General features: G+C 45.0%; 1 protein-coding gene across 4 annotated transcripts in view; it reads right to left on the bottom strand.

The window, feature by feature from the left end:
- The window catches only part of dlg5a (discs, large homolog 5a (Drosophila)), a 32,583-nt gene extending 10,761 nt beyond the window's left edge, over positions 1-21,822 (bottom strand). For 2 of the 4 annotated variants that reach the window (XM_069658552.1, XM_069658553.1), the window contains exons 1-22: positions 21,760-21,822; positions 19,296-19,470; positions 18,593-18,736; positions 16,646-16,829; positions 15,595-15,854; positions 15,166-15,478; positions 12,980-13,210; positions 12,517-12,701; positions 12,243-12,368; positions 10,721-10,853; positions 10,428-10,555; positions 10,165-10,340; positions 9,598-9,701; positions 8,331-8,423; positions 7,071-8,126; positions 5,641-5,761; positions 5,400-5,544; positions 5,105-5,238; positions 4,900-4,989; positions 3,204-3,372; positions 2,487-2,564; positions 1,388-1,550 (exon numbers count right to left, since the gene is read on the bottom strand). In XM_069658552.1, the coding sequence (XP_069514653.1) occupies positions 1,388-1,550; positions 2,487-2,564; positions 3,204-3,372; positions 4,900-4,989; positions 5,105-5,238; positions 5,400-5,544; positions 5,641-5,761; positions 7,071-8,126; positions 8,331-8,423; positions 9,598-9,701; positions 10,165-10,340; positions 10,428-10,555; positions 10,721-10,853; positions 12,243-12,368; positions 12,517-12,701; positions 12,980-13,210; positions 15,166-15,478; positions 15,595-15,854; positions 16,646-16,829; positions 18,593-18,736; positions 19,296-19,470; positions 21,760-21,802 (4,251 nt within the window). In that variant the 5' untranslated portion in view covers positions 21,803-21,822. The remainder of the gene's footprint in view (positions 1-1,387; positions 1,551-2,486; positions 2,565-3,203; positions 3,373-4,899; positions 4,990-5,104; positions 5,239-5,399; positions 5,545-5,640; positions 5,762-7,070; positions 8,127-8,330; positions 8,424-9,597; positions 9,702-10,164; positions 10,341-10,427; positions 10,556-10,720; positions 10,854-12,242; positions 12,369-12,516; positions 12,702-12,979; positions 13,211-15,165; positions 15,479-15,594; positions 15,855-16,645; positions 16,830-18,592; positions 18,737-19,295; positions 19,471-21,759) is intronic. The other 2 variants (XM_069658554.1, XM_069658556.1) reach the window with 2 other exon arrangements.
- Positions 21,823-22,336: the final 514 nt, after the last annotated feature.

The raw sequence follows: 22,336 nt of genomic DNA, 5'->3' as shown, positions 1-22,336 counted from the left end.
AAAGTTATAATCTCAAAGATCTCAGTTTCGTGGCGGCACCTGATGGCGATAAAAGGCAATTGCAGGCCTATATGTGATTTTCCTCGCTGACGGTCGATTTCCTTTTTAGACTGTTTGCCTTCATCTGAGCGTCGAATTTGTTCCTTTTCCTTTGGATTTTCACTTATTTTAGAAGTTGTATCTGTAGTCATCCATCTTTGTTTGTTTGTTCAGCAATAGTAGATTACTGTTTACTCGCAACACTGGAAGACCGGAAAAGCAGCCGCTTAGCTCCGCCTACCCTCTCTGGCAGACCAACCACTGCTGGGTGAAAACGTGTCACTAACTTTTCCACGAATGTCGCCATAGACACCCAGTCCATAATAATACTATATACTGCAAAGCCAAAGGCTTTCATCAGTGGGCCATAGGCTCAATCACCATTGTGTTACCTCATTCGGCGATAGATAAAGACTTAACAGACATTTATTTAAATGAAAATCTTTAAGATTATATCTTAACTTAAAAAAACAGCAAGGATAGCGCACGTTGAACGTATTTAACAGCAGAACAGCTTCTTGCGCTGGTCTGAAGCAGACGTTCACAGGTATGGAAACTTCAATGACTCTTGCTTACTCTCCTAATTCAGAACAGATCGGCTGCAGGAGCTGTATTTGTCAACAGAGCTGTCAATCATCCTTTTACAGCATCAAATAACTAAAATAAATAAATCACGTAAAACAGCATGATAAGAACTAACTATAATGACAGAAACCATGTTTGAGTAACATTTATTTGGCGTGTATTTTGATTTTATAGTTTGACTCATGTCTCATCTGTTAACATGGAGAAGGCGGGCTTTATGACCGATACTGCAGCCAGTCAGCAGGGGGCGATAGAGAGGGTTTGGCTTCACTTTTAGGGAGCTGTCATGTCGTCCATCTTTTTATACAGTTAATGGTCCAGATATTATAAAATCAAAATTCATACAATATGGGCATGCCAAAAAAAGAACAAGGTCTCTGCACAGCTGTGATAGGATGAATTCATTTACATTAAAAAACATCGGGGAAAAAAAACCACCTGCTAGAAAACTACCGTATAGGCCACCCTTATGTGACATTGCAACAGGATTTCAGTTTGCTCAGCCATTTCACTCCCAGTGAATGCATTTCAGCATGTATTAAAATACTGGGAACTGTGACAACACTAATGAACACAGGCTTCCAGGAAGTGAAGCCTCTCACATAAACGTATGGCAGGCAGGCAGCAGCCTCGAAGCAACCATATAACAGTAGTGCGAGTGTTAGACTGCTCCTATGTTGTTCTGCTTCCTGCATCCTCAAAGCATCCTTTTTCATGCAGTTTGAAGCTCTAACCTTTTCGACATACAGTAGGTGGTTCATACCTCCAGTAATTGGTCTCCATACTCCAAACCCGCCTGGTGGGCGATGCTACCTCCAGTAACTTTAGAGACAAAGATCCCTCCGTTCTCTCCGCCGACGATGGAGATGCCCAGAGGCTCGGCACCTTTGTGCACAATGACATTGCGCGGCTCCTCCAAGTAAGGCCTGGTGGGAAGGAGGGATGTGCGTAAGTGAATCGCAGCACAGAAAAGCAGTTAGAGGATACCCACAGGAGGAAGTTCATGTATTATTTACAGCTCTGGAGAGTAACTTGCTGCACATGATTTGGCTCTAGTTATACAGAATCATATCTGGATTAATAATGTTTATAATTTGGACTAAGGACAGGATTTTGACCCTCAGATTAAACCCCCCCAGGCCTGTAAATTGGTAATTTTTCCAGATCACCACTTCACGCCCGGCTTACAGAAGACACTGAACCGGTCTGAAGCACAGAGACATTGTGTGCGACACCATAAAAGCACAAGCAAGTGACATCCCCTCGCATGAAGGAGATTTGCATGGACTTTAAGTGTCTTCATAACAAGTTGGCTTTGGACATGGGATACAAATCCATGATGGCAGATCAGAGGAATGGATTAAGCAGCCAGAGACGAGGGGTAAACAGAGTGGTGGTGTACAAACAAGACCATGACCCGGGAGCTCCAGGCTAAATAATAATACCGTTGCATAACATACATACTGCAGACTAAAGGGTGACTTGGCTTGAGGCCAGAACAAACGCATGCATATTGTCCATGTCACGATAGAGCATGGATGCCGCATGCAACATCTGAGAATAGAGTGGGTTTCCGACATGGAGGGAGACATGGGAAAATAACACTGAACCTAGGAATGTCAGCAGGTGAAGCTGACAAGGTCTATCTTCAAAGGCGCTAATATTGTAGCATGCAGAAAACTAGCCACCTGGGGTTAAACCACATTTTTTAGAGGGAAGAAAAACATCACAAATTCTGCTCCAAACTATTCTGCTCAATTCTGCGATTCTACCTAACTGCACTGAAGCATGGGAACAACGTGAACTTGGAGGAAAGGTGAGGGGGCATTCGCTTGATTTGAGCACTTTGATGGATAACGAACCTGAGGCTCCTGAGAGAGGAGAACCTCGGCCTTGCAGCCAGAGGAATCCTTAGAAAAGATCTGTTACGGTACAGAGATCTGGAAGCGGAGGGGTTGCAGAGAGGAAAGCGGGAGGAAGATAAAGAGAATGGTGGGGACAGATAGATATCATACAGAGACAGTAACAGTGTAAAAGACCGAGACGTGTCGGCGATACAAAAATGGGACAGAGAAGCTGGAGAAGAAAATCTCAACACACTGACAGATCCCCGCTTCTCTTCCGGAAACAGCAAGAGGCTTCCGTGAAATTATTTCTCCAGTTTTAATAGGATTTCAATCTGAATTTCAATGAGGGATTGCACAGCTCTGACCATGATGGACCTGTTGCCTGGCAACGCCTTTTCAAATAGCCTAGGAGGATCCCTGAGGGCAGACGTAGGCCATATTGTATCCGCTTCAGAGGCCATCCTTATAATCATACTCCCCATCATTCACCCAGCATCTGCAACATCTACACAGCTGCTGTCTGATTGATATTCTGGACAGGTCAGCTGTAGCAGGAAACTTCCACTTGTAAACATTTGAAACACCAGATCAGAAAATTGTCAACACATTTATTTGATGAGTTCCGAAACATTCCAATACCTCAGATATGTCAATCACCCGGGGAGGGACAGTTAGTACTCTGGTATATTGCTTTTTGAAATATGTATCCGTCAGCACTTGATTCCTTCTTACCTGTCTTTCCTGCGCTCCCCTATCGGCACAGGGCTGACCGAGATCCGAGGTAAAGTGGAAATGGAGCCTTGCGATTGGCTGCTGGCGAACGAGGAAGTCTCCAGATTGAGTGGTGATTGTGGCGGCGTGATGAGACTGGGACTGCTACACTCAGAGTGCGAGAGGGAGCCTGGAGTAACGGGGGGGAGAGGAGCAGGAAGGGACAGGATAAGCGTTGAAATGTGATTACAACTGTAAACGGTAACTCCAAGCACTGTTATATAAAGCTTTTATAAAAACACCTCTAACACAAATATTCTGAAACTTTATACAAGGACATTAACATATGAGCTGCAGGTGGGCAATTTGTGTCTTTGGGTTTCTATGTCTGCATATGGAAGCTTTGTTTCATTAAAGAAGATTGGACTCACATGTTTATTGGTAATAAAAAATGTATGAAATATGCCTCTAACCAGCTGAGGTGCAGGCTTGGGTAAGAAGATCTTGAATTGCCTCAGGCCTATTTACACCTGGACACATTATTTTTCTTTCTAAACTATCTAACTGCTCTGGATGCACATTAAAACTTTTGCAGAGGAAATAAAAGTCATAATTTGGTGCTAACCAAAAGTTAAAGTGATAATCTCGAAGATTTTAAGTTTCTATCTATCGCAGAATGAGGTAAGGCACTGGTGATTGAGCCTATGGCCCACTGATGAAAGCCTTTGCATTCGCAGTATTACAGATTGGGTGTCTGTGGCGACTTCAGCGGAAAACATCACCAAGCGGCGCCCAGTTAGTGACGCGTTTTCCATCATCCAGCAGTGGTTGGTCTGCCAGAGAGGGTAGGCGGAGCTAAGCGGCGGCTTTTCCGGTCTCTGCAAGTGTTGCGAGTAAACAGTAATCTACTATGGCTGAACAAACAAAGAAAAGATCGATGACTACAGATACAACTTCAACAATAAGTGAAAATCCAAAGAAAAAGAAACAAATTTGACGCTCAGATGAAGGCAAACAGTCTAAAAAGGAAAGCGACCATCAGCGAGGAAAATCACGTATGGGCCTGCAATTGCCTTTTATTGCCATCAGGTGTCGCCCAATAGAACGAAACTGAGAACTTATAGTGATGATATCTTTAAGTGTTGGTTTTGGTCAGCGGAAGTGGCTGCAGCGGCTCCACCCGCCGATCTCTACTGCGCCACTTTGCCTTCAAATGAAGCCTCCCTGTCACAGGGGCTATTTTGGCTTCAGTTGTGTACAATGACAGCAGATGAAAACAAAGAAAAAGAAACAAATTCGCCACTCAGATGAAGGCAAACTAAAAAGGAAAGCGACCGTCAGCGAGGAAAATCAAGAGTTACAACCGGAGCCAACCGTGGACGTCACATTGCAACACTGTTTTGATATTTGAAGTGTGCTCCCGCAATTATCGCCATAGGTGCCGCCAAAAAGAAAGAAACTGAGATCTTCGAGATTACCACTTAAAAGAGGTTTGAATTAGGCAGTTTTGATTACTTAATCAGAGTATTTAATGTGAGTGGTAGTGTCAAATCTCACCTCAACTTACACAGACTGATTAGAAAACTCATAGACACTGACAAAACCAGGCCTGGCTGTGGAGACAGACTTAAAAAGAGATATAAAATAGATAGACCTATTGTCTTAATGAGCTTTTAAAGGTTTTCAATTCTCATGTAGTGAGTTTAAATCGCAGTACCTCTGTCTGACCCCAGCATGGAGCGGGGGTAGCGGGGAGTGGAGGGGATTTTGATCCTCTCAGTGCGGTACTGGACATTATTGGAAGAACCTGGCAGATGGAAGAGACGATACAGAAATGAGCACTGTGGCATAATAGCAAACAAAAAACGGACATCCAGTCTGTGACCTTTATGTGTGCGTGCATGCGTGCGTGTCGGACTGACCGAGTCGTGCGCTGGAGGGCAGTGAGTTTGTACCGTGTGAAGCTCTGCTGCTGCGTGATGACGAGGATTCAGAGTATTCGCCTGCACGCTTCTGCTGGCTCAGGTCCAGGCTCAGACGACCCTGGTGCTGGGGGCTGCACAGACAAAAAATAAGGCGTTAGGAAACACACGTATAATTCTGTTTATGCACTTATGTGAAAATGCAAGATATTTCACAGTTCCTTTGAGAAGCAGACTGCAGAATATTAGTCTTTATAACAGGGCTCTGTCTAATATAAGTGCACAAGGGTGTAACCTGGTGTGGGAGTGCTGGTGACAGATCTGTGAGGCGACAGACGGACAGTTGCTGGTGTGAACGCGGTGACTGCGCACGGTGTACACTGGATTCCTCATCACGGCTGTCACAGCGGGGCAAGGAGCCAGACCCCGGTGGGCTGAATCTGAGAGATCACACAGAAAGCGTTAGAGAGGTGGGAGTCAATGATTTTGGCGAGAGCATGCAAGCGTGTGTTTATGTAAACATTCGACAGACTCACTAGGAGGTAGGGAGCCGTTGTAGACGGTGGGGACGAAGCCGACGCTGTGCCTGTGGGAGCGGCTGGGGGAGGAACGCAGCATGTCCCTGGGCTCTGGCGAATGCTCGTCGTTAGAGTAACTCTGTGATGAACGACAGAAACAGTTACCATCTCCCCTGCAGGGTAACAGAACACCATTATGTCTTGGGAGAAACTCTCTACCCTTTACTGGAGACAGGTAGCATATGAGAAAAATGACAGCATGAACATCCCATAACAGTGAAATGAACATTTATCTCCCGCTGCGCTCTCCTGTGTGCTTCAGGGCCCGGAGAGGTAGCCAGGCATGGTAGTCTGAGCCCCAGGCACTGACTCAGCTCCTGGGCTGGGTGGCTGTACCAGTGCAGAGGCATCAATCACTCCGACACGCTGGCTAAGAGGCAAGTCCCAGAGGCATAACTCTGACCAGGCTGTAAATTCTATTACAAAATGGATTCTCTGGCCCGCTGGGATGATTTGAAAATGTTGGTGCCAGTTTAAATTCAAACTCTTCTGAAATGGATCATGCTCTCGCCGCTTTGTTAGAAAAGCTTCTGATCAAGCTGCATTGAAGCGGCGCAGGGAGCAGGACGAACGACAGAGGAGGAAATTAACCACGTAAAGACTACTGATCTTTTTTTAAAGGCCTTAACACAAGAAGTACCAAGGCAGTGTTTATAATTCGCAATATAATAACTGTTAAGGACTTAAGGACCCTAACGTTATTACCCTGAATGGCCATAACAGTTATAAAGATATAGTATCATTTTACTGTTTGTTCCTATTTCCTGCTTTTGAAGATCTGTGCCACCGTTTTCTAGTTGTTTTTTTATGCCATAGGACTTGGAAATTCTCAAATAGTGGGCGGGGCCTTTATTTACCTCAGCTGCAGAGGGTACCAGGCGTTTATATGAAGCAGGCTTACGCAGGTCGTTATTTCTAATTCCCTCTGTACATGTTGTTATATTATAGTATGAAGCCTCATTGTTCTATGATCCGCTCTGTTTGCGCTGTTTTTCCCAGTACCTGATTCTTTTCGGATAAATGTTAAAGCTCTAAGCTAGATCTAAAATGTGACGATGTGTCACGAAAGCCGTTCAGCGTTAGGATTCCCCCGACTTCCTCGAACGCATCAGATCGCGCCGACCTCCGTTCAACAAACAAGCTTTTTAAAAGTAGTTTTCTTCTCCTCTTGAGGACAGACCTGACAAAGCATATTTACTTTTTACAAATCTGCATCATGGTGTTGAAATTTTGGCAAAAGTAAGACCAGTTAATTAAATTAAATCACAGAAACGCTGAACAGAAAGTCTTGGCTGTGAGTCGTTTATCGCTAACCGCTCCGGTTCTTTAATTTAACAACCTGCTGTTATTTGAGAAGTTACAGTAGTTTAATTTCTACATTGACTCACTTGGAAGGTAGGAAGAGTGATGGTCTGCGGGGTCATCCTACGTCTAAGGGCGGGGGCAGATTTAGGGCGGGGCCTCTTCACCTCAGGCTCCTCCCCCCTGGTTCTGCCGATGTCCTCGTCACAGGACTTCCTCGAGGTCAGCACCTTCCCGTCCAGGAAGTAGTGGTTTCCGTTCCTGTCTCTTTCTCGCTCGCTCCTCTCTCTGCCCTCTCCCGCAGCCATGGAGATGGCGGCCTCCCCCTTGCCCTCTGAGGTGATGGTGCAGTCAGAGGCGGAGCTGCTTTGATGCTTGTGTTTGAACTTAAAGGAGTCACTGCGCGTGGGCGGGGTTGGAGGGGTCGGGGTAGGAGTGGAGGAGGAGGAGAGGGACTCTGTCTTTGAAGGCTGAGGGGAGTGTGAAGCTGCAGCGGCGGCAGCGGCTACCGCTGCGATCTGATTGGCTGCCATGTACTCCATCTTAGAGGAAGGCGTTTCAGGGCGTTTGAACGTGTCTGGGTCAAAGATGGACTTCCTCTGTTTGGGCGATTTGTAGATGGAGAGCTGGGCTGCTGCTGTGATCGGGCTGCTGTTATCTGGAGCAACCGACATACCTCCAACCATCATTTTTGGCCACGTGCCCCCGCTGTGCTTCTTCTCCAGGGTCGTCTCCATCGTGATGCAGTCCGAGGCAGAGACAGGGTCAAAGGGCAAGGAGGAAGGCGCCTTCGTGTAGGGACAGCACTCTTGGAAGGCACTTGGCCCATAGCGGCCTGTGCCAAGGTCGGAGGCTGGGCGAAGGCCGGTCGCGTGGAGGGAACCCGTAGAGAACGGCTTGCTGATGTCGCTGTACGCCTCATCGGACTCCCCTCTGACCTTCCTCCTCTCCCCGGAGATGCTACTTGTGCTGGTGCTACCAACATCCGGGCAGAAGATGTCAGTCTGCGTCGAGCTGTTGTGTTTGAGGTTGCGGCTGTTCCGGGAGTGGATCTCCGAGAGGTGAACGCGCCCGTTGGACTTCTCCGATGAATCACGCAGACTCTCAAAGATGTTCTGGCCTGATGTGCTGTGAGGGAAGAACTGAGGGGAGGACAGATGAAGGAATTAGCCACACCAAATGAACATTAATTTTAAATGATACCCTGGCAAATTAATTTATAATGCATGAGATAATTAACTTCTTACAAATCACTGTTGAAGTAAGACTGCTATGTAGGGCATGCAAAAGTAGAGAGTTCTTTAGGATCTTTGGCAGGGATGACATAGAAAGAGAGTGTGTCCCACCTTCATGAGAGAGAGGCTGAGAGAGTCCCTGCAGCTCCTCAACAGAGCCTCGCATTCTGTCACCGATTTGTTATCCAGAGCGATGCCATTAATCTGCGGAGAAAGACATTGAAAATAAGGACAGGTCCTTCATCACTCAAACAAAGCAGGTTAAACTTTTGTAACTCCTCTAAGGCTCGTGTGTGTCAGTGTCAAAGAAATAGGTGCGCATCTACAAACACATACAGGTGACATATCTCCTGATCGGGCGCGTGCCTGGGGCCCGAGATGTGCCGCACTCTGCCGCAGTGTGAAAACCACGAGAAATCTAGGCCAGCACAATTCAAGAACACTCACACGGCAATCAGCACATTTGCATCACAATGGGCTCGACTCGAGAGATCTTTTAAAACGGTCTGAGATGTTAAAGAGCAAAGAGAGTGATATATATAAGGCTGAGCTTTATCACATAAAAAGCTTCAGGAAAGAACTTTCTGCTTTAACTTCGAACAAGTGTGATAGTTTTATCGAGGATCTCTGATCCGTGGATTTCAGCTACTGACTCTCAATTGCATCTGATGCATATTTTATTGCAGATTCAGCACTCTGGACTGTTTTTTTTTTTTAAATAAGTGTTTAATAAATAATAAATAACCTGATACACCAACGTGATTTTAAACCACAAGGGCATAAAACACGATACTCTTCCTCGATTAGGATCTCTTAACACATCATCTGTACTTACCATTGCTAATTGCGGTTGCAAATAAGCTATCATCTTATATATATCAGTTCCCAGGCTTCATGGAGGAGTAATTGGTGAGCAGAGATATCCAAGTTCTTTGGGACTTAAAAGGTTATGCACAGGTTTCATGCTTAATTTCAAACTAATAGGAGAGTTAAGATTCTTCCGCTGCAGGCAGATTAGGTTTAAACAGTGACCTCATCTCTTGTGCTAAATACGGAGCCGCATAGTTCCCTGTCTGCCACCTCTCCTCCATCCCCTCAAGTATGAGTGTGTTGCTGCTGTGTGTGCACAGACAGCTCCACCTAGCACACGCAGGCGGCAAGTTTTTTTGACGATTTAATCAAAGCGGCAGACTTTCCTCCTTCTACCTCACACACTCAACCAAATCCCACCTTATCAGGGGGGTTTGGAGTGTGGATACTGGAAAGGAGCAAGGCCTGGATTAGAAAGCAAAAAGAGCCTGTGGGAGCTGGAGTGTGGTAGATTTGCAAGGAAGAGAGGGACTAAAGAAGAAAATCATAAAAGAGAACGGAAACTCACGGCGATCAGTCTGTCTCCAACTGTGAGAGAGCCTTCCCGGGCTGCCGGGCTGCCCTGGACGAGGGCAGTGACGAACACACCGCTCTCCAGACCGATTCCACTGTCTGACACACAGAGGAAAAAATGGGGTCATACACAAGAAAACATGCGATAACAAGGCATCCGTCCGTTATCTATACTGCTTATACTGTTCAGGGTTGGAGGGGCGCTTGAGCTGTCATTGGGCGAGAGGGGCGGGGTACACCCGGGACTGATCGCCTGTCAATCAGAGGGCGGACACATAGAGGCAGACAACCATTCAAGCTCACATTCACACCTACAGGCAATTTAGAGTCACCAATGAACCTAACAGGAATGTCTTTGGACTGTGGGAGGAAGTCGGAGTACCTAAGGGAACCCATGCATGCACAGGGAGAACATGCAAACGCCACAAAGAAAGCCAGGACTCGAACTAGGAACCTTCTAGCTGTGAGGCTAACCACTGCACCACCGTTCAGCTCACAACAAGGCATAGTAAAGAGGAAAAATATTAATAATCAAGTTAGGAAATCGAGCATTCTAATGTACCTTTGTGCCCCACGAGGTTGATGTGAACCGGAGTGACGAGCCGTCCTCCCAGAGACTTCCTTCTTCGTACCACCATGTTGATCAAACCTCCACCGTTAAGGACCGCCTTCACCACCTGCTTCCTGTCCTTATTGGCCAGGTCGATGTCGTTAATCTTCAATAACCAATCATTCACTCTGGAAACACAAGAGGATGCATGATGAGACATATGATAAACTACTTAAAAAAAAACATGCATGAGAGCTTGTTGAGTCGTCTCGTACCTTAACCTTCCATCTGCGATACTTCCTTTGTCCACCCTTGTAACAAATATTCCACAATCTCCTGGTAAATACGGATCATTTACCCCCTCAGCGATATCAAACCCAAGTGCCTTCAAATCCATGTCATCCTGCAAAAGCGCGATAATATAAAAAAAAGTCAGTATAATCACTCATTTTGACAGCCTCATTTCAATATCATCAACTCTTGGCCGTCTGCAAAGCTCCACTGGCTCTCTGGACACTGGCGTGTCACCAAATCACTCTCAGTAATCAGAGCTGAGCACTGCTCTTACCCTGTCTTTCTCAAACTCCACCACCTCTGTCTCCCACTCCAGGGAGTCCGTGTCGATGGCGGAGTCGTGTGAGCTGTGGGCCATTAGCTGACAGAACCGGGCCTCCTTTTCCAGCTGGCTCTCCATCTTCTCCCTAAACAAAGGAGGACATGGCACACAGGGTCAAAGGTGAGTCAATTTGGGATGGATGGGCACGGACAACAGAACTGAGGATTCACACACAACCAGTCTGCACAGTGGAAACTATTTTTCGAACTAAAAGCTTGCTGTTCTTCTGTTTTGGAATAAAGTCAGTGTGCAGCATTAGGGATGCAGAATCCCGCCAGAATAAAGGCATGATTAAACAAGGGAGAAATGTATGCAAACATTTGGAAAGTAAACATCGTTTGACCTTTTTTATGTGGTTATTCCGCTCAAACTTCTTTTCTCTTTCAAATGCACGTGGTTTTATACATGTAGATTACTTCCTCTGCTCTAGATGGATTCTGCATGCATAATGATGGGAGTAAAAACACTGAGAGCATTATTATGGATGCAGCATCCCGCCAGAATAAAAGGTATGATTGAAAATGAATGCAAACATTTGGAAGGTATACATGTTTTGACCTTTATAAAGCCCAAACTTCCTCTTTTCATATGTTTGCATGTAATTCTATCCCTGTAGATTACTTCCTCTCCTCTAGATGGATTTTGCATGGCTTTTTTCTGATGGGAGTAAAAACACTGGGAGCATTATTACAGATGCAAAATCCAGCAAGAATACATCAAGGATTTAAATAACATGCAGAAATCTGTAAAGTATACATGTGTGACCTTGTTTTCATGTTTATATTAGACTCAAACTTTTTGTATACTTTCTAAAAGTTTGCTTTGTGCCCTTTTTAACCCAAGCAAACACTTTCTGTAGTTTAGGGAATCAAATGTATATTTAAGCATATGAAAACTAAAAGTAGAATGCACACAATGCCCCGGTGTCAGGAAGATATATGGTGTCCTATTGAGGCATGCCTTGAGGGTAGCTGTGACATTAAAACCCCAATCTTACATTGTTCTTTACAGAGGGTAGAGCAGGAAACTCTCAAAGTCACTTCATGCTGCATCACCCATCTAACTCAAAAATAGTTGTAAAATACTATTTGGCCAGCAGAGGGAGCTTTTTCATGCAATATGAAGGCATTCGAATGCAAGGGGAGTAGAGAGAGCGAGAAACGCAGAGAGTATGTGTCTCCAAAACACTGCAGCTTCTCCGGATTACACTTTTAATCTGGGCGTGCAGGCACGGCGCCAGGCAAACAACTATGTTGTCTCCAAAGGCAGAATATCACAGCTTACGCCCTGCCACACACTGAGCACAACAGCTCAGAGAGACAAAGAGAGTGCAGCACACAATGTAGGCTGAGGAGAGGCAATGTTGTTCTGTGCTCACTCAAATGCAGAAGGATTTTCCTTCGATTCTTTGCACACGAGTGTTTCTTGAACGTTTCCTCAAATGTAAACTCTCTGAACCTCGTCGAAGACTCACTTCAGTTCTTTGAGCTCTCGCAGCCCGTCGTTCTTCTGCTTCCTCATATCGTCCAGGTTACGCAGGGCATCGGCCAAATCGCTGACAGCCCGGTCCCGCTCCCGCCGCAGGTTATCACACAGAGTCCTGAGGAAATAGAGGAGATGAGACGATATGAGAATAAACAGTGTATTTGGAGAAGCAGTTATAAGCCAGTGATTCTCTAAGATCTACGACACTGTTGTTGCCCTCCAGCTCTCTCAGGAGTCTTTACCACACCGATTCACAGACTGACCTTATGCTCTCCCTCTCCGCCACTATTTTGTCCCTCTCTTGGAAGGCCCAGTCCCGTCGACATTTGGCCACCTCAGCCTCCTGCGTGGCCTCCTTCAGTTCCTGCGACATGGCCTCGTACTGTTTCCTCAGCATCTCGATCTCCTTGTTGGCTCGTTCCATGTCCAGGGTGGCCGAGTCTTGTTTCTACGAGGAGATAAGATTATTCTTCAAATATTGCATTTGTCATCGAGATCGTGACCTTGAAACATCAGCTCATCTTTAAAGGTCTGAAAAGGGTAAACAGCATGTGAGCTGCAGGTTTTGAGGTCCAGACAGAGGTGTGACCTAAATCCGCTTATGTGTCAGACCAGTGACATCCAGTAATCCACCAACTGACAGCACACTGGATGCACTAAGCTCTTTATCATGTGTGTAACCTTTGACTTTAGTCTGTCAAATCTAAGGTGCGGCGCATTTGTTACCTGTCTGGCCTGGTAGTACTCCCGGAGCAGCTGATCCCTTTGAATGATGGCCTCCGTCCTCTCCTTGCGTGCCACGTCCCTCTCCTCCCGGACCATCTCAATGTCCTTGCAGGCCTGGCTCAGCTCCTTCTGAGCCTCGGCCTTGTCCTTCACCTCGTGGCAGTATTTCTCCAGCAGCTCGTTCCTCTCGCAGATGGCCCGGTCGCGGTCCACCAGCGACGAGTTCAACTCCTGCCACGAAACAAAGGGGGCGACATGGAATGAGGGCATCTCAGGTCTGTGAGTCATTAATGCGATGTGAAGAAATTATCTGAGGCGAAGCAGAGTGATCCAACGCTGGTTAGGAATCTCTTTTGTCTGTCAACCGCAGTGTTCGGTAATATTCTTCAAAAAGGAGGCGGTGGAGCTGAACTATTTTTATGCAGTGTCCTTGGTGAATATGGCCTTTGATCCACTGACTGAAGAGGAGAAGCCTGGCCCAAGTTATGAGCCGACTAAAAGCTTGACAGGTTGATATTAAATTCTCACAGAGGAATAGTTAACTCGGTATCTGTCAGACGGTACGTCTCTGAGGCAAGCTGTGAGCGATGAGTAATGACAGGAAAAGTTTTATTCTAAACTTTACATCCAACTGCGAAAAAGTTTGACAGTTTGGGAAATTAATTTATGCTTTTTGCCGAGAGTTAGAGAAGATCCATACGGTTCTCACATGTCAACAATTAGTATGTCACTGGAGCCGGGAGACGCTTAGCTTAGCATAAAGACTGGAAGAAGGAGGAAACAGCTAGTAAAGTAACCAACCAGAATATCTAAAGCTCGTTAATAAAGACTTGATATTTTGTTTGTTTAATCTGCATAAAAACTAAAACATAAAAGAACTAGTTGCTGTTTTATGGAGTGTTATGTGATCAGATCTTTCTAAGCTAAGACTCGTGGCTTCTTGGAGTCTGCTGTTTGCCCAGCAAACCAGCAGGAGATAGCACATGACTTTCAGATTAATCAAATAACATATAAATGGTATATTGACTGTACATATATAGCGCTTTTCTAGTCTTCTGACCACTCAAAGTGCTTTTACACTACGTCACATCCACCCCTTCACACACTGATGGCAAAGGCCTAAGTGCCAATCTCCAATCAGAATCTATGCCCATTCATCCCCGGTGGTTATGCTAACGTGAGCAATTTAGGGTTCAGTGTCTTGCCCAAGGACACTTGAACATGTGACTGTAGCAGTCAGGGATCGAACCACCGACTTCCGATTGAGAGACAACTGACTCTACCGCTGAGCCACAGCCGCCCCGTCCATATACAGTAAATGTGCTCATTCAGACATGCGGGTTAGGGCTGTAAACTAATATTCTAAATTCAAATATATAACCGGATTGTAATATCTTGCGCATTCTCTTTGTCCTCGCGTGCACACTCCTGGTGACGGAGCGTCTTTGAATGCACACGTCATTTCAAATGTTAATAATTAACTTAAGTCTTGGGGCGCTGGTTTAACTCAGCTGGTAGAGCAGGCGCCCCGTGAACAGAGGCTACAGTCCTCGACGCACTGATCGCAGGATCTACTCCTGATCTGCCGATCATTTGGTGCATGTCATCCCCCACTCTCTACTCCCCGCATTTCCTGTCTCTCTTTAGCTGTCCTATAATAAAGGGAACAGTCAAAAAAACCCCAAAACAATCGTGTGGTAATGACGGTGGAGAATTCAAATCCTAGCCCGGCCGGAGAGAGAGAGATTCTCACCCGCAGCATAACAGACAGGTATGTTTAAATAAATATACCTGTCACAGCACAGCTCACTCGGAGTGCTGTATGTCCGCTCTACCGCAACTTAATTATTGTATTTGTTTATTTTGCAAGGTGTAGGAAGCCTATGTTGATCTCTAAAAGGCATATTTATGTTAAAATAAATATATCTCTGCAGGTAACTTTGTCTCTCGTATTGGTATGCCCTTTTGTGGATCTATTGCGCAAAAATAGATATTCCAATAACTTGAACCTTTGTGGTCTTTTAGAAGGATTAGCTATTCCCTGACATATTTGTTATTACACTTGTTTCCTCAGACCAGTTTCTGAGAATTTGTAAGAACAGTCATGATGGTTTGAGCAATGCATCAGCTATAACGGATAAATTAACTTGAGTGGTGCACATTTAGCTCATTCTGAAACCAGCTACCTGTCTGAGCGCCTCCAGCTCCTCACTGGCCACCACTCTCTCCGAGGACGTGTTTTTCAGTCGGGCCTCGGCGGCCTCCAGCTCCGTCTGCAGCTTGTCGAGCTCCTTGATCACCTGGTCCCTCTCGCTCATGATGAGGCGGTACTCGTTGAACACGGAGTCCCTCTCCTCCTTGAACTTATCGCAGTCCTTGGACGCCTTCAGCTGCAAGTTCTTGTAGCGCGTCACCTCTGACTGCAGGCGCTCCATCTCTCTCTGGAGCTCCTTGTTCTGAGCGGAGGACTTGTTCAGCTCCTGTTGCACGGAATCGAACCTGGGAGGGCGGAGGAAGATCAATTAGGTTAACAATTTTATGAGATTTCTGCAGCCTGAATGTGTCTTATGCAGCACTTGTTTATCTGCATGTGTGCAGGTGAGGCATGCTTTCACCTCCTCATCGAGGTGGAGTACTGCTGCTGGTAGTGCATGGCCGAGTCTCGCTGTTTGAGCAGTGCATCCATCTGCTTCTGCAGCCTCCGATTCTCCTCCTCGGCCTGCTCCAGGCGGCTCAGGTCCGTGTTATGGTTAGCCACCTTCTCGCTGTAGCGCTTGCTCAGGGCATCGTACTCCTTCTTTACCCCCTCCAGCTTGTCCATGGCCGTGTCATACAGTTTGTTCAACACCTCGGAGGAGCCCTTCTCTCTCATCACCTGGTATGGAAAAGCAAAAGTTTGATGGTGTTCAAAATGATGAAATTGTGCTCAGCTTGTTTTTGCTGTGCCCCACCTTAGCAGCAGATGGCATCAAAGCGAAGGCAGGCTCTATTTTTACAGTGAAAGCAAATCCTGTGCCAGCTTAGACAATGGCTTTTTTGCTTTTAAGCTCAGTAAAAGTAAAAGACAGAGCTGCAAAATTAACTGTTTTAAGTGAAGAGTGTGTCCTTCAGACTGCATTATTCATCCCCCGTGGGACTGGATGTCTCATTACTGCGGGTATAGCTGATGTAGTCCTCCTGCCGCTGTGACCCGAGGGCTGCTTTGACCTCGTCGACGCAGCACACACTGCGTATACTCTGATCTTGTAGCTACATGGTTTGGGTCAGTGTGCCCTTTGCCCAAGCAGAAGGCCTTTTTCTTTTGCGCCTGCCCTTTTCAGAAATGCTCTGTATGCACTTCCCTCTGCTTGGCTGCCCTGTGCTCTTAAGCACTGCAGTGTTCCCATGGGTGCTGTGCGAGACACTACCGTCCAATACGGGTCACAGCACCCTTGTACTGCTTAGAACTAAGTACCCTGTGCATAAAAGGCAGCCGGCAACATTGTTTGGGGTCCAAATGCATGACTTTTTAATATGACGGGTTGAAAAGAAGTTTGCTTTCGTACACTTACTCTAGCAGCTGTGCTACATCAGTAAATATCTGAAGGCAGTTCATGCCCTTATAACATCTGGTCAGCTACAGCAGACACCCAAATGTCAGTGTGTGTGCGTCTGTGGATTGTTTACCTGCTGTTGCTGCAGCCGAAGGTCCGCCAGCTCCTTCTGGTCTTGACCGTGCAGTCGTTTGAGCTCCTCACAGTTCTGCTTTACGTGATTGTGCTCTCGGACAAGTTGGGCGTTGTCCCTCCTGAGCGTCTCCATCTCCTCCTTCAGCTGCGTCTGCTCGCCCAAGACGCGGCTGTGCAGCATGCTGGAAAGAGGAAACACACGTGTGTACATAAGGGGAGACAGATTTCACATGCAAATATAGATAACAGACAGCGAGCTGATGCTACTGAGTAAACAGGAGCTTAAAAACAAGCAGGATATGCATCTACAAGTGAAGCCGTTTCAGGGGTAATTTCATCTATGGACAGTTTTTAAGAGGGGAGGGGTGTATCTGAGAGTATGTGGAGGTTTACCCCTTTAAATCCACACTACAGAATACATTATAGAAAATGGGAAAAGAAGGTAATCTTTCAATATCTATTGATGATTGGTTAGATGTTTATAAATTCTTTATTACACCAAAACGAGAGCACATTTTGCAAGAGGAGATGCCAAATGTTGGAGACAGCGCGGATCTCGAGAGGCCAATCACTGGCATGTATTTTGGAGGTGCCCAGTAATTAGGCCTTTCTGGACAGTTTCATAAGGCACTAGAAAGCATATTAAACACTGGTCTGTCCTGTGCATCAAAGGCAACATTGTTTGGGGTTCTAAACGCATGACTTTTTAATATAACGACTTGATAAGAAGTTTGCTTTCGTGCACTTACTTTAGCAGCTGTGCTACATCAGTAAATATCTGAAGGCGATTCATGCCCTTATAACATCTTATTTTGAGGAAGTGCTGATTTTCAGGCAGGGCGACCTGATAAATATCCGTTTGGTGTTTTGATCTCTGCTGGTAAAAAAAAGCACAAGGCGCTGGCTGCTTCCTGACCCCCCCCAAAAGACAAGAGTGGATTGATATAGTAAATTACATTTATGTTATGGAAAAGTTTACTTTTCATCTATGTCTCTAGAAACTTGTGTTTATTAAATGCTGGACCAAGAGAGTCAAACATGTAAGGCCCTTACGGCCTGATTTTGTGGAGGTATTGAATGAATGGGAATATCATTGATTGTATTTTTGTTTAGTTTTTGCTTATGTCTTTTCTTTCTCTTAAGTCTCCCCTTTATATACTCCTTATTGCTCCTATATGCACACTTAACCTCTCCCAAACTGTACGAAAATGGGAAAAATGTGTGGATGGCAGGGGAGCTCAAACTGCTTTGTGTTGATGTACTGTAATATATATACTGTCGTCCCACAATAAAGAATTTAAAAAACAAAGCCAATCCAGATCTGTTTTAAACCGTTCAAAAAAAGTTAACATGTCTAGATTTACAAGTTTAAATCTTTAAATAATTCAACTTAATCTGACCATCCTTTGCTGCTCCTTAATGTTAAAACATACCCTTTCCACCTACACCCTCTAACAGGTAGTACATCCACTGTATGATCAGTCTCTGCTGCAGAACTTTCGCCTCGGCTTAAACGAGCTGTTCGGCTAAATGATTCAATCACATAATTCCTCCATTTCCAGGCTTTTAAAACCATGAATTCCTGTTTTTTTGGGGGGGGCCAATTCGCTTTCGATGGGAAAGCCAGCTGTAGCTCCGAGGGATGTTCTTTCAATTAGGTTAATTGCAACACCATGCCAGTACTCGCTACAATTCCAGTAAAACAATGCAATAAAACGTAATTGTTTCTGGGCTGAGAAGCAGCAGGTGGCGTGTGACAGAATGCTCATCCTGCGTTTATAACCTTTGCACTTGAATAATGAGAGTTGACACTAATTCCCTGCTGCCTTAATAGAAATTAAAGCAACTAGGTGCATTGCTTTCAGTCCGCATTATACAGGTAAACAATCAAGAGTCCTGTTAGCGTAACAAAGGAAAAAGGTACAACGACAGGAGGAATACTTACTGGTAGAAGTCGGCCTCTTTCACAGCCTCCTCGCACCTCTTGAGTGTTTTGGTGTGCTGGTTCTGGAGAGACTGCAGGTCTGCCATCGCCCTCATGCACTGACTCTTCAGACGCTCGTAGTCGTGACTGGCTTTAGAATTTGGCCTTAAAGACGAAAAAGAAGAATCAACACTATTTCCAGCAGCCCAAATACAGCTAAGATAAGAGGATAATAGAGACAGACACGGCCTCAGCCTTGTATAAGAATTCAGAAGATAGGAATGAAATGTTTGACGAAGTGTAAACACAAAAAAGTAAGCGATGATGTAAGCAGCCTTTGTATCATCTGTTGCACAATTAACATCTGGTAAGTGGAGCACAATAGATGTAATTAATCAGCCAGTGTCAGTGCCCCATTTCTGCAAGGGAGAGTCAACGTTACTCCAGACAGAAGAATATGAGCTGATGAAAACACGTCAGAGCTAAGGACACTGACACCACAGTTAGACAGTAAACATTACCAGAGTAAAACTTTGCTTCTCTAAAAGCACTGAATTTCAGGTCAGCGTCAAAACTTGGACCTGATTCATTTCACTATATTTACAGTAGACAGACTGTACAGTAGACTCTGTGAGACATCAGCCAAATGAAAGTGTTACCAGAAGGTAAAAAACAAAAGACACGGTAATAACAACATCTTGGCAGGCAGGCGAGGATTTTGCACCTGCAGTCGTCGAAGGTGGTCCCAGGCGATGCCAACGCCAGGCGCTTACGGAGCTCATCCCTCTCCCTGGTCACCTGGCGGAGCTGGAACAAGATGGTGTCCAGGTTGTCGCCGGATGGCCGGTTGTCGTTGATAGCTGGGGGCGGGGAGGACGCTTCACCGTTAACAGGCGAACCTGCGACAGCGAGCAGATTAGCACAGGCTAAGATTATTGATCAGGACACTCTGGAGGAGTTCTCCCTGCCATTGGATTAATCTTCTTGGCTTTACTGACAGAAAGTAAAATGTAAGGATTATACACTGAGAAACTAAAACTTAGAAGAGAACTTAGCGAAGGACAACAGTACCACTGCAACCTACTTTAGCATGAGGGCTTTAGCGGCCAGGACAACTCAACTGTTTACAATATGCTATTTTATTTCTTTTCTTCTACACTAGATAGGACAGCTGAAGAGATACAGAAAAGAGTGGAGAACCACCTGCAGCAAAGGGCCGAGGATGGGAGTCAAACCTGCAGCTGCTGCGTCAGGGGACTCTACTGACTTATTTACATTTTTAACATACTCTTTAGACTGTTTGAATTATAAATTTATTTCATGTGATTGCTCCCCCTGCCCCTCCCCTGAGTACACTGCTGGAATTGACTGTTATGGAACCCCAATATAATCTGCGACTTATTTTGGGGCACATTTGCAGAAAATTCTCTAAGACTACACCAAACTGTGGTCTCGAGGATTTGGTGGTGATGTAATGTAGCTCTGGTACTTCATGTGTGGTTTTAATAATTGTATCCATATCTATACGCATACTTAGTAGGGCCTGTCAACAAATATTCTAAATTAAAAATACATTTGAGTACAAAACCGTATTGTAGTAAAAAAACGATTATTAAAATGAATATTCGATATGAAAAAAATCAGCACTACCGCGGCTGCCTCGCGAGCTCTCGCATGTTTGTATGTCCTCGCATGCTTTCTTCGTTACATAGCATCTTTGAATGCAGACAACGTCACTTTACATTAGAGCTGAAACGAGCTAATAAAACAACCGTGTGGCGTGTGGTAATGATGGTGGAGAGTTTAAATCCCAGCCCGGCCGGAGAGCGAGAGAGAGCGAGAGAGAGAGATTCTCACCCCCAGCATAACAGACACACTAGGGACTTTAAGCAGGGACAGCTAAAGCGCCTGTGAAACATTCCAACGGGTTGCCGTAGTGGTAGGAATCTAATGACATTAAGCAACAATTTGTAACAACGGCTACTTCTGCTTCTTGCAAAAACCTGACTACTGCTGGCAACGGACGACATGTCTCCAAGAAATATTTAACAAACATACTAGTTATCCATACAACTACTAAAGGTAGAATATAAACGAAATTACAGTGTCAAATTCGATAAAAAAAATTGTATAATCACTGCTTACAATCTGACGTTGTACTGACTACGGCAAACCAGTCTTTCTCCCGTAGTAGACAGCCGGGCTACAACGACCGGTAGAGCGCAGATTGGAATTGCTGCCGTAGCCGCCACTTAAACCGTCGCTGCTTAAAGTCCCCACTGTCACAGCACAGCACATGTTGAATGTCCGTTCTACAGTAACCTTATTATTATATTTCTTTATTTTGCAAGGTGCAGGAAGCCGATGTTGATCTTATAAAAAGGCATATTTATGTTTAAGTAAATATCCTGGCAAGTAAGTTTGTATCTCGTTTTATTGGTATGCCCTCTTGTGGACATATTGCGCAAAACTAAATATTCAAATAGTTCGAACCTACAGTTTTTTTTAGAGGGAATAATTGAACGTCATTTTTGACAGCACTAATACTAAGATTTGTGTTTCCAGAGCATTGGAAGTCTTTGCTGTTTTCGAGAGGACGAAAAAGCTGTCTTTACCCCGGTCCTGCACAACTATTTTAAGATCTTTTGCTCCATTTGTGATGGATATAAAAATGTACCCGATTGATGTTTACAGAGGATATTCTTATTGTAAAAACAAGGACATTTTTCCTCTGTCCTTGACAGTAAAAAAGACAAAATATCTAAAAATAATGAAAGAGTCATTTTCAATGATGTTTTCTTCATCGCAAAGAACACCAAGCGCTAGAAATCAGAGGATTATGTCCATCTTTGGCTCAACATTTGGTCCTTTTGGAGGTTTATGTAACACAGCTGAGTCATTTGGACCTTTGTCAAAAATCGGGAAAGGAAAGCAAGGTTTCCTTAAGGAAAGAGGAAGACATTAGTAGAGGATTTTCTGTGGGATTTAAAGGAAAAATAAAAGCATTAACTTTCTAAACTTTGTAGCATTAATGAACGAATATTCTAATATCAGTGTAAAGAGCATCCTACATGACACGATGCAGCCATGTTCCTCTTATTTTGCACTGTTTGGAGATGGTACTGACCCTGTCTGACCGGGCTCTACACATACACAACACTACAGGCATCTTGGGTCATTATACATACCGACACTGCTGAGGGAGCTGCTGCTTTCTGAGTCAGAGGGCATAGTGGAGAGGACGCTGTACGTTGAACCTGCAGGGAGACGAAAGCAAAGAGCAGAGATGCATTCAGATAAAAAAAAGAGTGATGGATTAATTAACCAGTTACAGAAAAGTCGGGTTTAATTGTCTGTATAATGCAGAGAGAATGACATATTACTCAGTGGGTTGCATATTCCCTGCACACTTGTATAATACATTTGGTGCAGGGTTTATACTTGGAATAATAACTTCCACACTCCCTCTAAGCGGCTCTATATTATCACTCCAGACTGCAGTCGTCATTAAACCTCCTTTCCCTCACAGTGCACTCTGCCTTGCTTTGATGTATAGTCTCTGTATGTTTCTGCTACACAGGCAGAATGTCACGGCTGAAATGGGATTTTCTCTTTTTATGTCAAGCACATGGGGAGAGAGCGGGAGAGAGACACAGAGGGAAAATGATTCTCCATCTGAATAGCTGTACACACTGTTAAGCTGGGGGATATTTCACACGGGCCACACAATCCATAGGAGAGACTATGCAGATCCTCATTATGCTG

Source organism: Semicossyphus pulcher, unplaced genomic scaffold (assembly GCF_022749685.1).
Source record: "Semicossyphus pulcher isolate SPU_LCO1_2020_fin unplaced genomic scaffold, fSemPul1.0.p SCAF_12, whole genome shotgun sequence".
Lineage (NCBI taxonomy): Eukaryota > Metazoa > Chordata > Actinopteri > Labriformes > Labridae > Semicossyphus > Semicossyphus pulcher.
Note: the sequence above shows the minus strand (reverse complement) of the source record. Positions and strands in the feature narration are given on the sequence as shown.